Raw genomic sequence first — 26,654 nt, 5'->3', positions numbered from 1 at the left:
ATTCCTTATTTTATTTTTGAAATTAATGGCAAAACATGATAAAGTGTGCTTCTTTTTGCATATTAGTACATTTATTACTATTTACAAAAACACAATCCATGTTAAGTTTGCATGCTTATTTTGCTTTACACCTTATCGTGTTTAAACCCTTCCTTGAAACCAAAAATTTTTCTCTATTAACTGTAGGTCAGAAAACATAAAAATGCCAAATTATTTACAGTTCAAGTAGATATAAATAATGACTTTGCTTTGCTTAAATATTGTAACAGAAATATCACTTACATAGTGTACCTTACGGGACCTTAGAATGTTAGAGGATACCTTCATTGCTTGCACTGTCAGTTCCAGTGTCCGTACTACAGGCAGCATCTCCTACGCCCGCACTAGTACCCGCACCCCGCACGCGACCTGCTCTACCCTTCATTAAACCACTCGACATTAAATCCCACTGCCTCAATTTTTCTCTATCGATTTCAAACTTTTTTTTACTCCTTTCTTCTACGTTTATAGTATTACTCGTGTTTGTAAGCAACGCCGCATTTTTTAAAGAATCTATTGCTAACTGCTCATATACACCCTCATCTGTGTTTTCAAATGACATTTCAGCATTTTCAGCAAGGCTAACATAAACATCATTATCGTCTATTTTTTGTTCTTCCTCAAGTAAATGACAATGGAAACTAGTATTGTTTTCTCTATTTCTTAAAACTCTTCCTTGAATGTCACAATTAACGTATGTAACATTTCGACTAATTTTATTGTTAGCATCTTTTTTCACTCTTTTTATGCTATTCATCCCACATGCCTCCATGCTCATTTTTGAGGATAATGAAGTCCCGGCGGGCATCGAATCTAAGTCATCCATTGACCGGGCATGTCTGTGAGACACTCTCCTCAAATTATCTCTCCACAAGGAATCTTCATCCCAGTGTTTGTCTCCTTGACATATGACATTTTCATACGCGCCTGCGTCTGCTTCTGCATCGTAATAAACAGTATTTGACGAATTTCCACTACAATGTGACGACATACTTGTACTAGATAATTTTATTAAAGCGCTTGCATTTATGATATTTGAATCCAATGATGAATTTTCGTTATGACTATTATTATTACTGCCTGAATTTCTTTTGCAACCAAGGCCTGACAAATTCATAGATTCCGGAATTTTAGAATTTCTACCACCCGTAGATTCATATATATTTTTCATATCTATTTCTGGGTCCTTGTCCGCTGCACTCAAAAACTCCACAGACACGCTCCTAGCCGACGCAGCTAATTCAAAAGACGGTTCAGACATTATAACTTGATTATTTCGAATAGGGTTATGGATATGTGAAATGTCATTTTTCTTATGCAATGGCCCCCTACGTCTTTGATTATTAAGTTTGCGATGTAGATTAGTATTTTTCAGATAATGAGACGTGGGTAGAACGTTAATATGCTCTTGCGAAGAAAGATCAGAATAATAGTAAGGTGCACTATGCTCAGTGGAACTTTCCCTGCTATGAAAACCCGTTGAAGTCGAAGATGCATTAGTTTCATTTCCAGTTCTAAGCACTATTTTTTCGGTTTCAAATTCTTTTACTTTATCAGAGAAAGCATCATTGTTTAAATTTTTACTCAGTATTTTTTCTTCATCGTAATTTTTGGAATAATACGACATCGGTGATTTGGGTATTCCGGATGAACTGCAAGAACTTTGTGAACCCATGAAATTAGCCGTTTGTTCACTAATGTTTCTAAACTGGGAACCAACAGAGTTCCTGCCGCCAAAGCTATTCAATCTACCATTATGATTTACTGGAGTGCTGGAACAACGAGTGTGTGATACAGTTTGTAGAGCTGCTTGAATAACATTGTCTTTATAATTTGATTCTGGTGCTGACGTATTCAAGTGATGATGATGAGTCTCACTGGTACTTGGTTGTAAGTTGTCTAAATATCTATCCAAATCTATAAAAGTGGGCACATCGTTACTGGGCATTGGTATTTCGGCCTTGACTAATTCAAAAAGTGAATCGTCAGAGAGTGGTCTTCTTTTTATCATCATCTCTATGTTTCGATATCCAGCGGGGTTTCTGAAGTCAATACACATCTCACTATCATTTAAACTAGTAACTTCAGATGACATGTTCGATGGTGCTATATCAAATTTGCTGCTGACATCAGATTCTAGCGATAATCTGGAAGAGCCTCTATCTGCACTATAACTTCTTAAAGAATCCGTTTCAATACTACTAGAGTGGTTGTAATCAAGTAGAGTACTACTTAGTAAATTACTAGAGCTTTCATTCATTTTACTCCGATCGTTCAGACTTGCTCGGCTATTACGTATTTTCTCTCCCCTAGAAAGTGTGTCATGTATTGATGTTCGACTACCGTAAATCATGAGGGATGTCGTTTTTCTTTTGACGGTGTTCATCTTCTGATTTTCACACGTCAACATTTTTAAAATAGAATTATCTTGTGACATGTCTGATTTGTCTAATTTATCTAATATGTATTTAGATAGGGCATCATCTGATAAATCATCACAAGGGGGAGAAGAACTTGGCACAGGAGGAGGTGAATGGATTTCGCTGTCAGAACTGTCCTGTTGGTCTAATGCATTTTTACTGCCGCTTAAGTAATATGAGGCAGGACGGAATGTATCGGAAATGCTAAATCTGCTAAAAGGTGTGTCTAAAGTTACTTCTTTGTTAGTTTCATCATCGATATCGGAACTCACAATTTTTTCTTTGGCGGCCTTATCAGTTTTTGAAGCTCGCTTTAAGGTATGGTTGTTTGAATCGGCAAAATTTGATGCAGTATCTAATAGTTTACTTGACACTGTACCCTCTTTTATTTTATTTTCACAAGGCTCTACATTGTTCAGTTCCATATAAACTGGTTCAACTTTACCATTATTAACACAAACGATTTCGTATGTCTGAGTATCTTCTTCTTCATTTCCTATATTCATTTCGACGTATGGATTGTCTTCGTAACCTAGAGGCATTGTCTGATCAAATACACTAAGACTTTCAAAAATCGCTTTATGAGGTGGTTCTATCACTGAAACCTTCCGAGGACTCATAGGTAAGTAATGGTTCTCGCCAGGAACTGGTGGACTGACCGGAGGATCTTCTTGATTCTTATCAGATTCTTGTATATTCACATCTTCATTTTCTGTTTCTACAGCTGCCGCGTTATTTTCCTGAAGGTTGTTGGTTGTTTCTTCATCTGACTGAAGTAAAACTTCATCTAAATCATTATCCGTATATTCCATTTGTGTTTCAGACTCGGCCTCGCTGTCGTTTGTTTCATATCCATCTTCTCTATGCTCTGTCGAGTCTTCAATTTGTTCAGTGGCGTCGGTATAATCGTTGCTTTTATCTTCTAATTCTAATTTAGGTAAAGATATTGTACAAAGAACATTTTGATAAGTGTTTTCGAGATTGTTCGTAATAATTTTTTCTTCGTATGTATCTTCAGTACTTAATTGAGTAATAGAGGACGCGTGCGGGGTAATAGGTCGCATAACGATAGGACTTGTAAGGTTCACTTTATGAGACCTTCCTGCCTGCATATCTCTGGGTTTTTGCAGATCAGTGCCCGGTGTTTCCTCTGAGGTGCAAAAGTGAAACCGGTAATGACTATGTCAATAGTAATTATTCAACATATTAATGATTTATAGATTTCCTAATGGTCACCATATTGTTAGTAGGTTTCGTTTCAGGTGTTAGAGTGATGCAAACTACGCAAGATAAAACCAACAATAACTAGTATTTATAACCCACCACCGGATAGTAGATCAGTAAAATGATGTTAGTGGCACAATGTCCCCGCAGGCAGGAAGGTACCTCTCCGCAAAGCGAAGTCATCATAATGCTACTGCAGGTTCCATGTATATGATAAAATATTACACATAATAATTATAATGAATATTTTTCTGATTCTATGGCATTTTCATAGTTTGAAATTTTGTATAGGAATGAAAACAGAATTAATCGCGCCCAAATTAATTGTTTATTTATGATTTAGAATGTAAGTACTTATAAAAAGAATTATATTTTATAAGAATAGGCATGATATTATTAATAGGTATTTACTACATTCTTAACAAATAATTTCTATTAGGATGTTAACTCTATGATAATCACTTTTTACATAAGATATCGTATTGGTATTTATAACACAGTAATTTTCCATGCACATAATTTATCTCAATATTTTCATATAAACGACCCATGCTTTACTGATTGTAGACTTTTGACACCAATATTTAAAGATATGCGAACTTTATATCATGCTACAAAATATCAACTACCTACGAACAAATCACATACATAGGAAAATAAACATAATCTAAGGACATACCTTCATCATCTGAAGAGTAGCTGTTGTAGGAAGCATTGGTATAAGTCTTAGGTTTGTACTGATCTGATCTCAAAGACTGGCGGCTTTGATTCAAAGATCTTGCTAAAGAAATTGTTGCTGGAGTACTTTTACGCGTTAGTGGAGATTGTAGCATTCTTTGCTTCCATTCAAGTAGTCGTTTCATTGATTCCTCACGCTGAAACAGTACAGAAACTTAATTTAGAAACCAGAATAAAAAAATAAGTGAGTAAATAATTACGTTATAAAACTTAACTCTCCAATTTAGTACCTGTCTACTTAATTAATACCGGTATGAAATCAAAGCTTACCTGCTGAACTTTCTTTTCACCCTCTTTTTCGGGAGCCGTAGATGGCAACCTCGCGCTAGCAGATCTCATAAAACCATCAGCTGCAACATCGTATTTTGAAGCTTCTTTAACAAATCCACTAACATTAGACCCATCACTGAGTACGCTTCCGCTTCTGTTCAAGTAGTTTTCTTTTTGACTTTCTACTTTCTCCTTTAATGTCCAATTTGAATTCAGAGCTTCCATATCACCATACTTAGAGGCATAACTAGCGTTATCCCTATTTGTACTAAATTCAGCTTCATAGTTGTTATTTGTCATTTGAGAATATGCTGTACTCAACTGTTTCTTCGCTAAACCACTAGCGTATTTTGCCAAGGGTATTTCCATATTTCTCGGTGTTGCACTTAGCCCTTGCTGCAAATATTGAGCCGACTGCCGCATCTTCTCAGCGTAACTTTCTTCAGAATAATATCTATCAGAACTAGGGTCATAATAAGAATTTATATCCAAGCTAGATTTAGGTCGCTGTGGTTCTTTATAAGTATCATAAGCTGAACGAGCTGGAGCAGTTTTATTTAACATTTCGGCTTTAGATTCGTATTCAAGGAAGTCTGCACTATGAGGTCTTGGCATTTGAGGTTGAATTCCGCTTGACTGCATCTTCTTTCGCCTTAACACTGATGGACCACTGAATGTTTTTTCCTGGCCCTAAAACATAATAGACATTAAAATAAAAATAGGAAAATAGATATTGACTAAAACGGCATTGATGTCCATAGGTACAATGCATTATAATCAAATAGATAACTTACATAGCTTCCAGCCTGCTTCTGTTGTTGTTGATGACTAGAAATGCTGACACCATCCCGATCTTGAGAGGGATTTGGTGATTTAGCGTAAGTTTTTCCATATTCGTTTTCAGTGACATATTGCCCATAAACGTCTTCATAATCACCAATCTTTCCTTTGTTATAAGCAGCCATAGTTGTTGACCGTCCGTAAGCATCAGGTGTCCGCCTCTCTGCCAGCAATCTTTCGTTAATTGCACTGCCTGCCCTACTGGGCCTTGAACCCAGTTCTCCATACACATCTCGGTTGTAAGCGTTTGGATCCACATTAGATTTTGCGTTACTTCTACTTTCCGTACCACTTTCATTGTGAACAGATTGAGCTCTTTCCTCTTGTGCATTATTACGAGAATTTCTACCATGCGTCTCATTGCTCCTAAGCTGAGCTTCCCCTTGAGGAGTAGTATCTTGTAGGAATGGATTTCGCTGTGGTTGTCTTTCGTATACTTGTTCCATATCCTGGGCAGCTTGCTGCTGACTTCGATTCCTATCAAAATAAGGCGACTGTGGATTAGACTGATACATACTCGACGTACTAGGCTGATTGTTCTCGAGTTTGTCCGTGACTGTGTTCGTTAGTGGCAGAGAAAGATGTTGCGTATCATATGGTCGTTTTGTTTGATACTGTGTTTGATGCTGTGCTGACGGCGGAGACTGCGGACTGCGAGTGTATGTGGATTCTTGAGATGGACTGGCTGGGTAGTTTGAGTGGTCCTGATATCGGACGTGACTAGTGCCTTGACTGTAGTGTGATGCGGGCTTTTTGAGTAAGTCGTAATTTGGATCGTACCTGTAATGTTATATAATTTGTAGAGTAAACACATTATTATATCGTTTAAATTTTAACAAAAAACACCAAATATTTTGAAAAAGAACTTACATATCAGGACTTGGTGAATTGTAACCTTCATTTGACCGTCTGGGCTTGGGCGGTGCATTAGCGTAAGTGGGTATTTCGTCGCCATCCTGCAGACAAACAAGTTTATATAGGTTGGTATTTGTTAAAATCGAAGTAACAATTATGACATATCCAATGAGTGCATTCTGAACTAGTCGTTAATAGTCCGATCAATTTGCGGCGACATCTATACCATTATCTGCAGTTATAACGACGACGTAATGGCTGTCCTTGGTTCCGCTCTGACAAACTAATTGCCGATCACCTGTACCGGTACATTATACGTGCTCACAATAATACCCACCTCTGGTTTTGCAGCTGTTCGGTCGCTCTGTTTTTGTGGTTGATCTCTGAAAGAAGAAAAATGCAAAGTTATCTTAAGGCTTATTAACGCATCATTTATTTTATTTAACTTATGAATGTGTTCGAAGACTATATGTTTATTATCCTAAATAATATTGAAACACATCTTACGTAGGGCTTTGCATGAGTGCGGCCATGGTCAACGCCTTAACCCACTTCATCATAGCTTCCTGATCAGGTGCAGCGAGGATGTAAGTTCTCATGTTTGCATGCTCCAATTTGAAAGCGAACTTGCGTAGTACTTTGTCTTCAGCCGTGCAACCGGATACCTTGTATGATGGCAAAAGTACTGAACCGAGAAGTTTCTCCTCATCTTGACCTGTAACAAAAACACTTTTATAATACAATCAAAGAAAAATACAGGAGAGACATCATTGTTTATTCATTAGGCTTAAAAACTTCACAACAATACAGCATTATAACATTGTATGCGCGTTTATTGTATTTGCTAATAATGATGTAAAAAAACCACTTACTTTTATAGTAGAATAAGCAGTACTCCGATAGGACGAACCATCGCTTTCTCCATACTTTCAGGCCATCGGAGCCCTGTTTATACAATATTCCAGACATAGTAACTGGGGCAGAAGGTATTCGTTGTGCTATCGGAGATCGTAGAGCTTGATTGCCACCGCTACTTCTTCTACTTTCGGAAGACGGTGACTTCACGCTAGGAGTACTCGATTCGCTTGATTTCATAGGAGATACAACACCGATGTTATTCTTTTGGCTTTGATTATTATAATCTGAAGGTGGGGATTGACTTTTGCTTTTATCAATTTCTTGTGGTCTTCTGTATTGCTCCTGGTCTCTGTATTCAACCAGCTGGTTCTGCCATTGAGCCTCCTGATATTGTCTATGTTTTTCGTATTCTTTGTACTCATTATTTTTAGCGAAGCTGTCTAAATCCTTTTGTATATCAGGACTACTATATTCCTTAAAGTCATTTTTACTACTGTATCGATCTAAATCTCTATAAGAACCGTCAGAATAGATACTATTTTGTAAGTTAGGTGGCGGTTGAACTCCATGAATTTGTTGAAGCAATAGTTGTCTTTCAGCAAACTTCTGTTGTTGATGCATCTGTGCCTGATTTTGGTAGTGAAGTTGTTGTTGCAGTTTCATTTGCTGAATTTCACTGTATTGCCGCCTTAATAGTTCTGTATTACTCTGAGGCCCTATTCTACTTGAATATGGAAGATATGGCTTGGATCCATATTGATTAGGATTAACATTAGGCCTATACGTAGGTTGGTGATTTTGGTATATTTGATTGGTATCTTTCGGTGGGTTTCGTTTTAAATAATCTTGATAGACCTCCGCGTTATATCCTTTGGGTATATTATGAAGTTCGTGATTCACGTTGTGGTCTGTGTGCACTTCTGTCCTTTCATGCCTCGGAGGAGACTGAGGGTAGTTGTAATTGTCGTTAGCTCCATAGTGTCTGGCGTAATCGTGATTATGGCCCGTACCATATAGATCGTGTCTGTTTTCTAGGAGCGGAGACCGCGCATTCATATTTGAGTGGTACTGACTCTGAAGTAATTGGTGCATGACGCCATTTGGTTGGATTTGACCTGATTGTGAAGAGCTTAGATGGGTTAACTGTGGATGTTGTTGTGCGTAGATCTGATCAGGATGAACATGATGAGCCATAAGATGTTGCTGAGTCAGTGGCTGCTGCGTCGCCGGTGCTACTTTTTTGTTCTCCATTTGGTATTGGCTCTGTGCTACGGGTGGATCAAGCCTGTAACAAAAATAAAAACAAATGAAGCTATTACATTTCTAAAGGTTATTCACCGTTGACATGTTTGGAATAATAAAATTTGATATACAATGTGTTCGCGTGCTGGATAGCACATAAACCGAAACAATTCAATTTGAGTTGGTTAAACGAAGAAACGTTATCGTCGTAGGTCTGATAACGTGAGTTGAAGAAGTAGAATATATGTATGCTACAATAATAACATTGCGTATTATCACGTAACGTCTAACGCCGCATTGTTACACACAATAACTATACAAGTAGGTAAACTGAATTTTGCAAGGAATTATAAACTTATTCTCATAAGATCAATTATATAAACCTATTCCATATTATTACTGTAGGTATTTAAAAACCTTGTTCCCATATGTGATTACGTATTAGAAATGGTTATCATATTATTAAATTCAACATTATAATAAATTGTTCACGGTAGTAGTGGCAAGTAAATAATAATGCTTTTTGCTTTCATCGACATTTCCCACGCAAATGTAAAAACACTGAAACTTCGTGTGAAATGATTAGCATTCTTGTTTCTTACGACACTTTGTGTTAAGCAAGCACTTTTTATCGGATTAATTAAGATATAAACTGGGACGTTTGTTCTCAAGAAGTCAATATTAATAAAAAAGTTTATAAAGAGTGCAATGGCATACGAAGACATTTCCAATAGTTATAGTAATCACAAATTATGGCCGTTTCTCGAAAGTACTTTAATCCTTTGTTATAAATACCTATCGAACAAGCATTTACAAAGGACCGAACCTTAGTTAATAACCCTGAACCTAATAGTCATAGGGTACCTCAAATTCATGCTCTATTAAGTATTCATAAAGCCAAAATACGATTTTCCCAGTCAGTTAGTCACTATGCCAATAATAGTGATACAACTATTGTCTTATCTACAACATATTTGCCGCTACACCTTTGACTTTAACGATTTCCTAAACTGGCATTATTCCTTATCAGATAGTTATTTACACAATTCGCTTAGAGTGCTGTAAATTGAGTGTAAACAAACAATCGCGCAGTGTCATTAACCTAATTAATTTATCGTTGATACCGATTATGCAATTGATATAGTATCGCGATAAATAAAAGCTATTCATGGCGTTAATTCACTTCTTGGGAACTTATATGTCGTGTGAGCAAACAAAATATGCCATAACCTGCCTTCTGAATAAAGTCATTTAAACCTTTGTCGACTTCAATTATTTATTTCGTAAGACCTTCTTCTTAAGTTTATTGCAACATAATATTGTCTCCGGGGGTCTACTATTGTGATGGTTGCAATTGTTTTTTTTATCTACTACCGATATTTGTGTTATAACTTTCATCTACATTGGAGCAGTCAATAATGAGGCTCGATCCATCATTCGTCTCATACGACACATCCGGCAGCGAGAGCAGCCACTACTCGCATCTAATGACCGGAAGATGCGCGAACATCTAACTCACTGTCGTTTTATTCATCTACCGTCCGACCACTTCCTCCCGAGAACGATAATGAGTCACGTCAATCGTTAGCCTCTACATAACAAACATCCCATACATTATGTATTAGAATGTTATCGTATTAACAGTCTGGTATTTTGAAAGCTCCATCTGATTATTCAGTTATTTAGAAATGAAGCATATCTATACTAATCTATACTAATATTATAAAGCTGAAGAGTTTGTTTGTTTGTTTGTTTGAACGCGCTAATCTCAGGAACTACTGGTCCGATTTAAAAAATTCTTTCAGTGTTGGATAGGTACTTCATTTATCGAGGAAGGCTATATATATCATCACGCTACGACCAATAGAAGCAGAGTACCAGTGAAAAATGTTACAAAAACGGGGAAAATGTCGACCCATTCTATCTTAAGTGACGCAAGAAAAGTTGCGCGGGTCAGCTAGTTAAATGATATAAATGCTTCCGTGCATTATTTAACATGTCGTTGGACAGCGAAATATCTGTGATATTAAACATGGCTAACATAATTGGCTTCTTATTACATTCCTATGTGTCTTTATAAGGTCCGGTATTTAATAATAGAACGGGATATCGCTGTTATAGCTACTGTTACTTGATGCAATATATGCAGATACTGAAATATATCTGATTCTATTAGAACATGTCGATAAAACTGGGATTTACTCAGTGCGACTATCACTATCACTCACAGTTCAAAAAAGCTGATAGAAACTATTGTATAAAACGATACAGACTATACCTAGGTAATAGATCAGTCTATATGGTATATTTCCGGTGCTGCGCATGTTTGTACCGCTCGTCACTGCATTACCGTCGAGTTAATAAAGTAAATACCGACGCAATCTTTATAAGTTTGGCAAAAGCTCAGAATTCACACGTTACTTAAAATAACCCAGACGTTATTCTAAATTTCAATTTTGACGGATGCGTCTGCGTATTTGTCGTGAGACGTGAGTTGAACTGTTTTTCTTAAAATTTTCGTCAGATCGTTTTTTCGGTGTATAGTCTAGGTCATAAATACAATAAGTGCGGTTATTAGTGAGTGTTGTGAGAGCTAGGGAGCTGTTCTACTTGGCCGTTCGCCAACAATGTGGCGGGCGCGCCGTTAACACCGCGAGACGATGCGCGATTAATACCCCTTTCAATGTCAATCTTACCTTAGACTGACCTAAATTGAAAGATGTTTTAATTCATAGATCAAAGGTTTCCCGTGAGACTATACAATATTCTGATTTGATTTGTATAGTAGTTGATCAAAGATAGGATTGTACGATCGATTGCATCACTTATAAACGTCTAGGTCTTTTCTAAGATTTATCTGATATTGTTTAGAGATTGTAATAACATTAAGCGTTAAAGGCTAACAGTTGCTCAATTAGAATATAATACATTATATTGTCTATCAAACGTGTGAAGTGAGCACGTCATTCACACAGTACATTTCAAATGAATGATTGAGCTTCTTCGTAACAGCATGATATTGATAAGACTGACGTATTTTAATATAACGTCAGATTGTCAGTCACGTTATCTTTCTTGTTCTAAATGATAGATTCAATAGTGTTACTCGCATAATATTCTGACGTAAGCATAACTTTAATTACCTTCTAAGAAATTAACGAAATATTTTTTGTATCTATTACAATACGTATAAGAGAGTAGATAGTTATTAATGTAATGTTTGAAGCAAGTACACAAATTATAGTAATTAACTTATGTATTACACTCTAAACTAATGTATGTAGTAAAACGAACGGTAATGTGAGTTATATCATTTTAATATAACATGTTGTTCATTAACTTTTTCTAACATAATAAAGCTGAAGATTTATGACGCTAGAGTCTATCTTACGGAGTAATCACCATAAACCCGAGTGATACTGCAGGGCGAAGCTAGTATATTAACGTGAATGTGCGCATATAACTCTAATAGGTAAACAAAAACGTTTTCAATATCTATCTGCAGTTATTGGATGACAAACAACAATTCGCGTGTCTCTGCTGATTGGATATTTAGCACTGCGGTGTTATTTGGCTTTTATATGGAGATACAATATAACCGTTAGATCTTTACCTTATTATCGAGTTTAGGTCGAAAATAAACAATTGAGTTTTTCTTTTGATTAATGCAGAATTACTAATGTAAGCATATAACGTCTGATATTCACGTAGTTTAGAAGAGATGAATATTGTGTGATTTTGTATTCCGCCATTACTACTTACTTTCAATATTGTAAGGTTTGTGTTTCGAAATATTATAAATATTTAATGTTATATTATACGTAAAATAAGTTAAGATACTTACGTAGATATTTATTGTTTTGTTTTCAAAACAAGTACTTAAACTTGCTACAGAATAGGTAATAACTTGATAATTATAATTTCCATAACCGAACCAAGCATAACACAATAGCGAACACAAAGTAAACAAAAGAACAAAAACAGAAAGTACACAAAATACCGCAATACAAATAACACATTCGAAACACGATTTTCAAATAACACACTCATTTGTTTAACACAAACGCCATTTTCATTCACAACACATTTCCAATTGAAAGTTTAGAAATCTTTGACTGAATCATTCGTTACCTCTACACATGCGGATCTTAAACACCTTGTTCCCTAGTAAGATGAATAATATGCCCTCAGAATGTTAAATAACGCGATAGAAAGTTTCATATGACCTAGTGAAGTTAAACGTTGACAAAGATCCTTCTGAATGTAAAACAGTATTGAATGACATCACGTTGAAGCCGTATTTATAAAGCAGTCGTCACATAAGCTCCCACAAATAAAACACCGAGCAAAGCTTTGAAACCGAAGGAAACAATCATCTAGGCGATAATTAGCTACGTAAATTGGATACATTATAATGAGATGTTTTCATAGCTAAGAACTTGAAGCGTGGTGTAAAATTAACCGCATCCTGTAGGATCGCGGTTGCAAACTGCTATCCCACGGCATTAATTATTCCTACTGGTTTCGCGTACACATAGACGAGGATTATGTATGAAAAAGTATGTAACGTTTTGTTGAAAATGGAAAAGTGGCTCATTGTGATGTGTGTGCCAGTATTCAAACAAACCAAGAGAAATACTTTCTATGGATATGAAAAGTATTTTCTTGAACTGTGAAAATGAGTGCGTATACATTTTTAATTCAAATTCTATATTTAAAGGAACCAAATATTTAATAAGGTTTTATTATAGGGTGGACCCTTGAGCCGTATCGACCCGCCTAAAAATACATAAAGTGACGCACCATAATTTAACACTTCCATGCTAAAGTAACCAGTGTTTACTAAACTGTTTACAAATCGCAAATGTCAGTCATAACAACCAGAATTTGTCGTATTTTCTATAATAAGCTCCAGCAATTTAGCATAAAATGATATTAAATGCTGCAATTTTACTTTTAGATCCAACTTTCACATGATTGTTCAAAACTGGTGGATAACAATAAAATTGTCTAAACTTGGTAAATGCATTTATACTGTCATTTTATTGTTTGTTTTATGCTTCTTGAGCAAAAGACGCATCCGGTTTTAACGTGTTGACATTGGAACAGTCAGATACCGGATATTTCCATATCAATCGTTCAGTTTGATGAGTAATACCTCAACATTGAATAAAGGAGACTCTAGCTCTAGATCGCCTTCTTCAATAAATTATTTCTGTACATATCTATAAGTATGGGTATAAAATACGCACGGCATGAAATCAATATTGCAGAATCCGATTGAAATTGATCTCGTCTGGCGATATAATATGATATAGGTACCTATCTATTATTATATTTGCATTTAAATCTATATATTCGTTCTCGACTAATTTGACATTTCAATATAACAATGATTAAATTTGTATAAATATTTTAGAACTGTAAATGTTTAAAGATTAGTTTATATTATTCAAATGTTAATTCCGGATTCGATTTTGTATTCACAAAAACAAATTTGGTTTAAAAATTTGGTCCTCAATGCAACTGTTCTACAGTAACTATGTAAATAACTTCATTAACGACGCCGAGCGTGGCTGCGCTGCATCAAAGCCTAGTAAAACAAATCAAGTCAAACTGTTATGATTGACTTCGTCGAATGAATAGCGACTGAAACAAACGAGGCGCTATTGAGGTAAAAAAGATTAACGACGAACATAATAGTGAAAGAAACATCAAAGCCGTCGCCGCAGTAGCGCCTGCGCATCCGTGTCCAGTGACAAATGTTGCGACACTGAACACTATCAGCGTAATTCTATTGACACTTGAAGCATGTGGATATAAAGGTACACGATTCACCGCAGTGGAATGCAAAGGCAGTGTCGATTGGCGGGCGGGCCGGTCCGGCACCGCAAGCGATCAGTTCCCGCAGCGTTCCCGCGCATTCTTGCCGCCGAGGTGAACAACCGGCGTGCACGTCGTCGTCCTTGGAGCCGCGTGCTCCTTTCTATACAGCCTCCATCAACTCATACGAGGGTTGCCACACTTCCTATAAAGACGCCACACCTGGATGCTGCGGGAACCCTAACCGGTAATTACTTTTATGATGTGGATCCGCCATCTTAAGACGTCTAACAAAGACCTGTATACCCAATGAGTTGACACGACATTTTCAAAACATTATTAGAATAGTTGATGAAGTTCGCTTGTTAATATTATGCAAATTAAACATGTGTGTTGACATTGACTCAGCAAGGTCCTTCCAACGAATTCTTAATCAAACAAAATACCTCGCGTACAATAGATACGTTTGATAACCCTATAATTAAATCTGCTGGACCCAACATGGTTAGATAATTCACATGTCGGTTGTAGATTGTAACCTGAGCTCCGTGACTATGGGCTGTCGTGTTCTCTTAGGCGTTTAACAAACGTGCATCTACGTCATTTTTCCCACATCTACGTAACATAATACTGGTGGAATGTCGCAGAAACATGTAAAATTTTCGCCCCACATACGCACAGGCGTTGTCGAAATCGTTGATTTCATTCATATCCAAATACGGTTGTGACTAACACTTTAATAGTTACGGTTCAGTAACAGATAAATACATAAACTATACTAAAAACAGCACAATACATGTTAGACATGGGACACGATTGAGTTTAGCATTTTATTTTCATTGCAATCTAAATCCTGCAAGTAAAACAAATCACTAATGCAGTGCAATAAGTCACTTCTGCTACCTATGTTAAACGAAAGTTTTTTTAATAGCCATAAATCAACCTTCTGAAATTAGCAATTCAGCGGATAAAACAATTACGAATTTATGCTAATGTTTACGCTGATGACTTTCTACTAAAATATTCCGGAATTTAGCAGTTCGCATAAAGCTAGTGACTCTTAAGATATTCCAAATGTAAAGGAAACTTGGAACCGTTGCCATTCGCAATATTATTAAATTAACGACAACACTTTGCATTTTTTTTACACAAGCTGGTTATTTTACGACGCTATCAATTTTAATGTTTTACAGCGTAAGTAACATAGAACAGTTAGCAAACAGAGTGTCAACTGTTTAAGTAAAATTGGATCTCCTCCCGCCGAATACAACGGCAAGTAGACAGGGGTGTGAGACGTTTATCGCAAAAGCGTCGCGCCGCCGCTCAAGTTTCATTAAATGGCATAGCATAATTGAGTGCTAATTACCCATCTTTACGTCTAAACGTATGCCATGTTTTGGCATAGTTAAACAGAATTACATTTGTGAACATTGTAACGACCGGCAGACCATGAAAACTCGACAAAGAGTGTGCCTACAATAAGTTATGTTTTTGTTGTCGCGACGATTGTACGGGGCCGCACGCCGCCGGTGTAGTATTACGCGTTACAGGTCGGAACTTTACACAAAAAAGCGACGTCTCGACTGAGTTCACTAAACCAAAAACAATGGGACAAACCAGAAATTAACGGTACATTTTGTTTGAAGTAAGACAACAAAGTAGCAAATAATCAAAGTATATTTACTGTACGAGTCAATAATTGTTTTCCCTTTTTGGGTATCAGAGTATAATGGTTTTAATGGGGTTAACGGTATTTTAGATAAATGAGGTTAATTCGGAGCTGTGCCGGCACTCAGACGAAATGTATTAGTCATTAAGTAATTACATAAGTAAAGTACTCTACTCAAGTAATCCGAAGAGGTAGATAGGTGAGTGCTTACTCTTAATAATAAGTCACAAACCCGCAAAGAAGAACTTATAAAATGTTCTTATATTTTTTTCTACACGTAGTTCAAAACATTTAAAACGTGGTATTTAAGAATATAATATTCAAGTGTCCAATCCAGTCTGAGCAGGTGTTATAACTTATAGCATTCCTTGCTGTCCCACATCGTTCGACAAGTCTGTTAACTTAATAGAATTACTATATGCCTCGTTTCGAGCTATTAATCAAGTCATTAAATCAGTTTCATTAGGTCCACGTCCACCTTGAGCTTAATATTAATGTCACTGGATACGTTTGCAACACTTTTAATAAACTATCACCGACCTTATCATCTAAGTACACGAAATTAAAGTAAGCTTATGAAGGATCTCGACAAAACACTTCAAAGACTAACTCATTACTAAAACTGGAGGTTGTTCTATATTTTTCTATTGAAAGTGAACGTGTGAAATTCTTCATTAAGACTTACATTGTATAAAACCAAATATTCTCTTTATACAGATACAACGCAAACGAAAGATAAAAATATCCGTTGAAGTATGATATCTACACCAAATACGCCTTGAATCATAAAATATAAGGTCTGGAGGAGAGGTCCTGAGAGACTTACATCATACATTTCGCTTTGCTCCACTTCAGAGGACACTTTAGTATCAAGTAAAAAATGTATTGTATTCCTGATCTTTTTGTGAATACATTTTATCTTTGCCCAGCTGGAACTCGTTTGAGCAAAAAATGAGGCAAATGAGATATTAATTGTGGTTTTTTTATAGAAAGTAGTGGCTGGAAAGGGCTGATGAGTGTAATCAAACTGAGAACATCTATAAAATGACGTGATTATGGCTACAAACTTTCAACGTTTAAGATACGGATGCGCTCCGAGACGCGTTCATTGATGTGGGTTTTATCAATAACCATTAACATGCCAAACCTGACACGTTTCCTAAACTCGGTATAGATGCTATATTTCATTTCTGAATACAGCTTTATATAGAAATAATAAGGCAAGGTAAGAATTTATATCTTTAAGATAGAGATCACAATGGTATAGAAGATTTGGCTGTCGTAAATTAACAACTGTATGATTTTCTGTTTAATTCTTTGTATTCTAATAAAGATTTATGAATGAATGGGAAAAGAAAGTTACAGAGAACTCAGTTTAAGATAAAACGTTATATGCGCCAAAAATATGAGACATATTTATATTCCTCTTAATATGCAAATAACATAGCAAACATTTAGGAATAAATTACTCAGATTATAAGATAGGACAATGTACATTTTTTGTACTTTTAATGACTTTTTACATACCGGTATAACAGAAGGTTATCATTGGTACTACACTATCAAATCCAGACATCAGAAATAAACTAATTTTGATACCTAAAATACCATTTGATCTTTACACCAAGGTTGAATTCAAAGTAACGGACAAAATCTGTCTGTATTTTATAAATGCGTATGCTAATATTATTGGCATGTTAATATAATTTATGAATAGCTTTTTCTATTTGAATAGATGGTGCGTGGGATTCGTGCTTTTATGCTCACTGTGCAGCATGACATACCAGCCCAGCCTCTGTGACGTCACAGACGAGTCAATGTTCACACTCACTGATTAAATCATGAACGTTGAAATTAGAATAAAATTATTGCACAGTTATTAGTTTGCAAGCTCTAGTCCAGGGGCTCCCAACCTTTTCTTAGACCGGGACCACTTTATTCTTGTTAACAGGGACCACTACGTAAGAATCAACTGATTCAAAAACATCCTGAAAATTTTAAATTTTAACATCATTCGCGGACCATATTTTGACTTTCGCGGACCACTGGTGGTCTTCGGACCACTGCACTGGTTGGAAACCACTGCTCTAGTCCGATACTAACGAACAAAATATTAATTCGTCATAAACTTATGGAATAGAGGCCAGAATTGTCAACATTCTAGCGACAAAATATTTCGTTAACTGTTTACGATTTATAAGCTGTCGAGAATGCATTGTAATTTAAAGGCACGAACATTACGTCATGACTAAAACACACCTGTTACTTTTGTGACAAAGCTTCTATTATGTTCACTTTAACATCATTTCCCATCCGTCTAGCTATTGATGTAAAAGTCTGTAAAACCAGCAAAAACTCTGCTTAATATTTCAGCCATTATTCTCATAGCAGAAACGTATTCATCACGTTTAACGTAACTAAAATTATGCAGATGCATTAGCGTGCAAAAGTAAACATGGCACTATGAACGGTGTTTAAAAATAGCTAATTGCTAGAGTGACGGGTTATTTATACAACGGAACAAATAGTAAGCTCAGTCAGGATCAGCTGAAGTGGCAATGAGCCAGTCACGATCATCGTAGGGCTCGCCGACCGTGCAATAGTAATGACACAATCACAGTTAAATAGACCGACGGCACTTGATAGAGGTATAAAAAACGTTTCTTTACTTTGAAGCTAACTGGTTTTGTTGACAATTTACTTAAATGTTCAAGTAGGTATTTAAGATGGGGAAACGGAGCTTTAGTAAGTTATAGAGACTGTTTACGGATTATTTCCATAATACAGTTTCTCAGGCTTAAATTGTCTAATACTGCTAATTTCAGAATCTGTACCCATTTAGATTCAGATCATTATATCTGATCCATTAAATTGTTTTTATAATATATTATTTTATAATCTTTGTGTATACGACTAGATATAGTACTGAAATATGACAGAATCAATTATTCAGATGAAGTTAATGTCAAGGAGTATACTACCTACATAAACTTTAGTTTTCATCTAGTTACAATGGAATGCAAGGACAAATTTGCCTATAATGTACTCTGCAATGCATAATTCATTAGAAAATGACTAGACACGTGCCTACAGCGTGGTTTGTAACAAAAATGATTGATTAAAGCACGCGCATAAACGAAACATTGCCAAAGTCAATTGATAACGATCTATGTATAGCTGTGCTATTAGGGTGAAATACACAATTGTGTACCTAATGATAATGAACAAACAATAGGTACGATATTGATGATGTTGGTTTAAGGTAATGGAATTATATTCAGTAAACACACTTCGAAATATGGTAATGAAGGAGCCTACAATATACATTTGTTACTTGGCCATCAGTCATCATAAAATCAATATTTGACTTCGGTAATTTACATCAATTTCACGTGTTATTTCTGTCATGTATCGATTGTACCGTCTAATACTTATAAAGTAACATTTTCTTACAAGTAACTGTAGTAGAGGACAGAGACCTATTCCGGTCTAACTTGATGAGCAGCCTTTCAGCTTCCGCAATCCAAGTGATGGGAATGGCGATAATTTTCAAGCCTTTGCCTGTCATAACATAACTAACTGTAAGCTTTATAACCGGAACCGATGGCTTAATCGACGCTTCGAGGTACTTCGCTAGAATACAGTAAAGGGTTTACTCTATGAGGTCACCTACTAAGTATGTAAGTATATTATTGTATATGTACATCAAAGTTCTGGTATTCTTTGCTTTGAGCATAGGTGCCAAATAATACGCAGTTAGCGAGTATGTACCTAACAATTTTAACCTACATTGTGACAAAATGTAGTTACCGACCCACTTGGCGAAACGCCTGATAATTCTAAAAGTATTTAGATTTGCACTTCACGACTGGAAGAGATTTTAGGTCAAACCCCGTATACTTGCGCCACTTTTATTTTTTATTATATAGGAACTCCACTAATAAGGAAAACTCCATGTAACTGATATTGTATCCATTACACGATGTAGTATAGGAAACTATGTACATCACGAGTACACGTATACACGTACCAATGTATATGATATCGAATGTACAATGATATATTGGATATCATATACATCGGTACGTGCAATAAAGTCGTGACGAGAGTATGAAACATACGAGTTGATGAGATACAATTATTACAGGTTGTTTCGTATTTTATAACTATACCTCTTAGCCATTCCTAACCGTTTAGAATGAAATAGTGTACTTGAGCTTTATTTGAAGAATCAAATGCGTAAATAAATTGTAAAATCAGTAATTCGTATTCAGATCACGCTGTATTTAGCTTGTAAGTAGCAGTTCAGAATAACTCAGTACATAACATTAGAATAGATGAGGATTAACACCGTTACGGCCTCTCAAATCACTCTAACAATCGTTTGTACTTTTGTCAACTTACATACTCTGCCTTGTTGAGTAGATTATCTTAACTACCTACTCATTTTTATTATTACGAGTTGCTACTATTATCACTCTACTTAATAACGCATTAGGGACATTACAGTTGTATTGCGTATTTTATTTTGTTATGCACCTGTTAGAAAGTTTGATCTGAAGGGCTTGAAAAAACCTTTTGGCAAAAGACAATGTTTGTGTCATTCACCCTAACTTGATAACTTTAAATGCTTTTGAAAACAAGGAGCAATTACAAGCGTTACGCATAAATCACGTTGTAATAAGTGACACGTCTACTGCAAGTTGAAACAAAGTCGTGAGAGAAGAAAGTTATAGTCTGAGAAACAGAACCGGTTACCTTCATTAAGTTTTCTTGCAACCCAAGTAATTATGTACCAGGAACATTATGTCATCGAAAGTTTCATAATATTTGACAAAGTAAAACCGGCGCAAAAGTAAGACAAGAACTGAATTAACTTTTACTGACCTGAAAAAATTAATCACAACCTACCAATTTTAAATGTTGTCGCGGTACCGTAATCATAAATTAAGAAAACAAATTACCTTATATAATTTAATGGCAAATTTCACGTATTTTCGGCACATTACATCTTACTAAATTTAGTTATAGGTCTGACGATAAACCAACAAGAAACTAGATATTTATAAATTCATCTACTTACTATTTCTTCAGACGCCATTTTTTATTTTATGCGCAAAAATGTCGCCAAAAGCAACCTACATTTATTATTTTAATTAATTTCTTTAGTAGGCCGTCTACGTGTTCTCGTAGATAACATCGTCACGTCAGCGAAGCGAAATGACACAGAATCGTGAGAGATGAAAGTCATTGTCACACTATGTACTTCGAGTAATAGTAAAGGTAGGCGGATGCAGATACGTGCTCTATCTACATTTCTTAACCCTTATACAATGAAACACTACTCTACTTCAAACATTATGGAGAAAAAGCCTATATTTTAATAGCTAGTTTGTAAAACATACGTGTCCTATGGTCCTATCTTTGTTATTATAAAGAATTTCTGTTAAACTAGGTATGTAGGTTTCGTAACGTTTTCTACTTAATACTTCTGGATTTCTCTACACGCCAAAAGACCCAACGGCTCTTTAATACAAGCGACCTACATGTGAATGTAATGCAAATTAAATTTAACAAGTCATAAAGTTAGCGACTACTAGTCAGCAAGTACAGTCATATTGCGGGCGGTCGTCGTGTTATCATAACAAAACATCTCATAAGTACTCATAACATAAGCGTGAGGTAACAGGCACAACGTGCTCTTTATTATTATAAGTAACGCGACCCATGGGCAGGGGCCGCTCTTCCACGAAACATAACACCGCTGAATTCATAAGTGGGCTTAGTTAAACGGGCGCGATTGCAGGTCAACATCTAATCTATTTAGTTTCGTATAGTTAACATCCAATAACCTTTCCCACGTTGCCTAATAGGCATTTGAGTAGTGGAGGTTACTACAAAGGCAGAAGAGCGAACTTTGGCATTAAGCCGGTATAGCGCCAAGCTAAAGGATTAAAGAGGTTTCAATGCTCAGGGAAGCGTTAAACTGGAGCTTCGTTTGATCTTTTTATCTCTTCCTTCCGTATTTTATAAAAACTGGGAAAGTGGCTTGAATCTTGTATTTTTTTATTTAATGAATTTGCAATATTGTGTTAGTTTTTTTTATTGAACTGGTAGATGAAATGATGTTATGCACTATTCCTCATCGTTTAAAAACAGTGGCACTTTAACCGTGGTTAAACAAAAAACACGTTTAAACGAAACGAATGTAACATATTCACCTAATTGTGTAGCGGATCTTCGTAATCAGTTTACAGTACACACAGCGTCCTTATCGTGTAATATCCGTCACAGGTGTGTTTTAACAGGTTCAACGTGAGGGCCTAGTTTATAGTGTAAACAGGCTTGCGTGGTGGGTGTTGAGTTTGTGTTCAAGCAAAGCAAACGCGGTAACTGTACTGTCAAGATAAACGCCTGAGACTCCGGCCGCAGCTGTTGCGTAATATCGCCGCAGCCTGCAACACCTATCGACCGGTCACCCGACTGCAACAGCTAGGTATAATGCACTACGTCCTGCCGATCCTTATACATTTTTCATAAAGTACGCGGCAACCACCTTAGTCTAGCCGTTTTATTCTTAGTACGGAAGACAAATTCGAAAAATAGAGTTCAGAAGTTGACTCTATTTGTTTCTTTTTGTGACTATTTTTTTTTAAATATCCCTGTCTTCTTTTTAAATAGTCATTATTAATTTTGTTTATTATGACAAATGGCTTTTCTATAGTTCAGCAGAATAGTTTTCACAAAGATAAGCCCGGCAACTACCAATCAGTTATTCACAGTACCAACATTACACATTATACTCGTTGCATTTTTATATGAGCTTTACAACGCTTTGTAAACGGCTCAAAGGATTGCGATTGAATTTCATTCCAAGAAATCTAGTTTAACTACATGTGAATGCAGGGAACGTGATTTCTACGTTAAAATGTTTAGAAAGAGGAAACATTCAATACTGGTCGACCTTTAATGATTATATTTCTTTAGCTTTTACTAGGAAACGGGTACGGTGACGATGTATTAAGTCAATGCAGAAACATTATGTGTTCATTTCCTTATTCGTAGTAAACTGCACATAGGTACTTCTTAATTACGTTTCATAGAATTTTCGTAACGAGTTTCGAATGAGCAGTAAGTAAAGTTCATTCTGAGAAAATATCTGCGTCATCAAAAGTTCCGGTGACAAAAAATAACCAAACCACCAATATTGAAAGTTCAATCAACTATTCAACTAGCCCTGTTCTTATACATCATAGTATACCATAAATAAGTACCTAATATTATTTAAAGATATTCGATACAACACGATGAGACCCATTGCAGTTTAAAGTTCCTTTCACGCTTCGCAATAATCTGCGCAATATGCCATTGATTGAATGTCTGAGAACAGATTGCTTTCAGCGCGACCTCACATCCAATAAAACGGAATATTTGCCCTAGCTGCAAGTAACTGTGCTCCTAAGAACCAAAGTATAATAGTTTTCATATTAGCGACCGTTCCCAATTTCATAAAACTTTTGAGATATCATTACCAAACAATGATATTAAACTTTTTCACAGATAATGCGACCATCAAAATGACAACCCGTACTAGAAAGGAGGAAAATTATGGGGTTTGGAATCTAGAAACGAAGTTGATTCCAAATTACAAAAGTTAATTCACTCGACATTTGAAATAACAGGGTATCAAATCAAATGCTACAAAACTGGAAAAGAAGGAAAGGTTTTTGTTGTGGTGTAGATCGTTGTGGATGACGGTGTGCGGGCCGCGCTCGCGCCGGGCACTCACCCTGCGGGGTGAAGCGCGAAGGCGAGGGGAGATGCCACCACAACCCATGCCGTACCTCAGCTGTGAACTACGGAAGTACCTTCCATTTCCTTCTTGAGTATTCTTGATCAAGATCCATCACTGAAGGGAAGAACGCTTCATAAACGCGTAACAATTATAATAAAGATGTCTGCATCCCTAATTCTCAGAATCTCTAAACACTCAGTACTTTACAAATTCATATAATTTGACTGAGAATTGATTTTCAGAAACCATAGCAATTAGATTTTTTCTCATTTCATCTCGAATAAGAGCCGACTGTTTGTTTTCTTTATTTATCCCTGGGGTGCAATAATTTCACAGCTCTCGTTAGCTACTCGTACATTCGAGTTTGCGACTGTACTATCAAAAATTTGTAAGAAGCTACCTATATTTATATCATTTTATTAACTTTCCACGGGTACACTTTTTTTGCTATGATTATAATCCAATATATCGAAGTTATTCTTAATTAAAATTAACTATATCTAAATGATCTTTCATTGTTAATTACTGGCGTTTCCAATACCTCGTTCTTAACTTTAATTAATTTTAAATTACGTAATACTTAAGCATTCTAATTCCACTTTCAAACTTTGCTCTCCATCAGTGAACAGTTTGTTTTTTTGCTTTCTTAGGATTCTCTGATTTCCTTTTCTTTTAATATAAAGTACCTATTGGACAAACAAAAAAGGGCAAGTGCCGCACAAACTAAATTTTTACGACGACGAACAACTCACAGCCATTCAAATTTAACACCGGACAAAGGTCTGAGGACAAAAAATTTTGCCTGCAAAAGGTCTCTTCAACTACCTGCTTCAATAAGACAACAAGTGAAGAACATCTAAAAACGCTTGAACAAAGCTGAATATTAGAATCTGTTGTACACAATACAAAATTATTATGATTCATCGTATAACAGCTATTAATTCAGTGTGATAAAATATTTTAGTAAAATACCGTATGTGTACAGCTGATTTGTAACTCATGAACTCAATAAAAAATGCATTAATCGTCTTTGTATGCAGGTAGAAACTTTAATAACGCCTGGTATGTACTAATGTTAGTAATACAAAAAAGTTTAAACCATAAAATTTGTTCAAGTGCTGCAAAAACTGTTCTTTATCACTTTTTATAGCATTCATTTTATGTGACCTCATCCATACAGTCACATCATTTATGTGTATTCAACTTTGTTAGACATGGATGTATTTGGTTTCTTCAAATTGGTATTATCGGATACCACTGAATTTTATCGATTGTTAGCGCTGATGCTTAAATAACCGTTATTTTAGATAATCTTTGTCTTGTTTGACTTTCTGCATTTGCAAATCCAATAAATGGGTCAATTGGAAAATTGAAAAGGTGCAATGATAAACATGCCGCTAATATAAATCTAATAGAAAGCAACACCAAGGAAGGTATTAATCTTGTCACGTCGTCTGCGATAGATCTTTCATATGCTGTATCTAAAGGTGTTATTTAAAAAGCGTGGAGGTTAACCGAGTCCACCTGTTGACACGACACCTGGCGCTGGCACACATTGGGGTGGCGTGCACCACTCACCAACCAATGTTTATCTCAACTACAAATATTTAAACCTCGCGTGTGTGAACTTGAGATGCATTCGAAACGCTCGCGCCCCAGGGAAATTCTTCACCGTCTTAGCAGAGACAAAAAGTTTATAATCCTTTTTGTTGTGCCTTATAATATATACTGGCTATAATTATACTAAACTAGTCGAACCGCTGTCTAGTAACTAGTACAATATCCGGTTTGCCGTACCTTATTCGTTGGCGGCATCAATAGTCTCCTGCCTCGGAGAATAAAATGTATTGCTTCATTTATTGCAATCTTCTTTAAAGTAACACTTTAAGTTATCGAAACACAACGTACACTTTACACTAAACACAAAAACTTTTAATCTATTTGATTAACTCCATCTATTGTTGTTTACACTCTTGTTATTAATTTTGTTGTTGCATTCTCAAATTTGTTAATTATTTTTCATTTATAATTTTCACTTTTCTTGTTTTGTGTGACCGTTTATAAAATAAAGTTAATTACGATTAACGATTGTATCGGAGAACGCAAGCGGCCGTCCGCCGTCGACTGTTGGAGCAGTAACGTACTAGCCTCGCGGCTACCACCAACATTGAGTGGGAGGAGAAACGTGAGATAGTGCTACGGACTACGCGCTGGCGAGAATGAGACCACCACAGACGTCATCACTGGTACATCTATAAAGCAACTAATGAAAACTGTCCAGCAAACAAATTAAATAACTCACAAAGTCGAGGGTCTGCATTTTTACCGTATAATACCGGTTTTACCTGTGTCGGACTGCGTGCCGATAAGGTAATTTGAATTCCTGTAGAGTGAGAAAGACGGAGATTTCGTCGGAGGCTCTATAAGTAAAGTTGCAAAGGGTTACAGTTCGAAAAGAAAATGTTAATAAATTAAATTTGAATACTGGGTTCGTTAACGGTCACGACGAGTCACACGAGAGAAACGAGATATCTCTTATACTATTGATAATAATAAACCGGTTTCAGATTATTTACTATCGAATCTTAATTTAGCAGTTGGATTTTAAAATTTTCACCACAATGGTCAGCTTATACTTTCTAAATGCAAGTTACTTGATAGTACCACCAAATTAGCACAAAATTTGTTAATCATGTTGTGCTTCCAATAATTCTAGAACAGATACTACTAGCATTTGTTATACAAACCTTGCTAAAGCTATTAGTTAGATGTAAAACAGTATGATTCAAAGTACAAGAACGCGGCTGCTATTTACCTTTCTTACTAGTCGACAAAGAAAAGCTTCACTTTTACCAATTAGCTGCGTGGCGCATTAGCGGCC

The 26,654-nt window shown here is 36.0% G+C and overlaps 1 protein-coding gene across 8 annotated transcripts in view; it reads right to left on the bottom strand.

Annotated features, from left to right (window-relative positions):
• The window catches only part of kmr (pleckstrin homology domain-containing family A member kramer), a 48,765-nt gene that overhangs the window by 11,867 nt on the left and 10,244 nt on the right, over positions 1–26,654 (bottom strand). For 5 of the 8 annotated variants that reach the window (XR_012959957.1, XM_076128293.1, XM_076128294.1 and 2 more), the window contains exons 3-9: positions 7,259–8,529; positions 6,894–7,101; positions 6,724–6,769; positions 6,402–6,487; positions 5,486–6,311; positions 4,692–5,381; positions 4,363–4,558 (exon numbers count right to left, since the gene is read on the bottom strand). Coding sequence is in view for 7 of the 8 variants with exons in the window: in XM_076128293.1 (XP_075984408.1) it covers positions 4,363–4,558; positions 4,692–5,381; positions 5,486–6,311; positions 6,402–6,487; positions 6,724–6,769; positions 6,894–7,101; positions 7,259–8,529 (3,323 nt within the window). In the remaining variant the exon portion in view is untranslated. Of the gene's footprint in view, positions 1–282; positions 3,610–4,362; positions 4,559–4,691; positions 5,382–5,485; positions 6,312–6,401; positions 6,488–6,723; positions 6,770–6,893; positions 7,102–7,258; positions 8,530–25,570; positions 25,985–26,654 lie in introns of those variants that run through there. The other 3 variants (XM_076128290.1, XM_076128289.1, XM_076128292.1) reach the window with 3 other exon arrangements.

This window comes from Anticarsia gemmatalis, chromosome 21, assembly GCF_050436995.1.
Source record: "Anticarsia gemmatalis isolate Benzon Research Colony breed Stoneville strain chromosome 21, ilAntGemm2 primary, whole genome shotgun sequence".
Classification (NCBI taxonomy): Eukaryota; Metazoa; Arthropoda; class Insecta; order Lepidoptera; family Erebidae; genus Anticarsia; species Anticarsia gemmatalis.
Note: the sequence above shows the minus strand (reverse complement) of the source record. Positions and strands in the feature narration are given on the sequence as shown.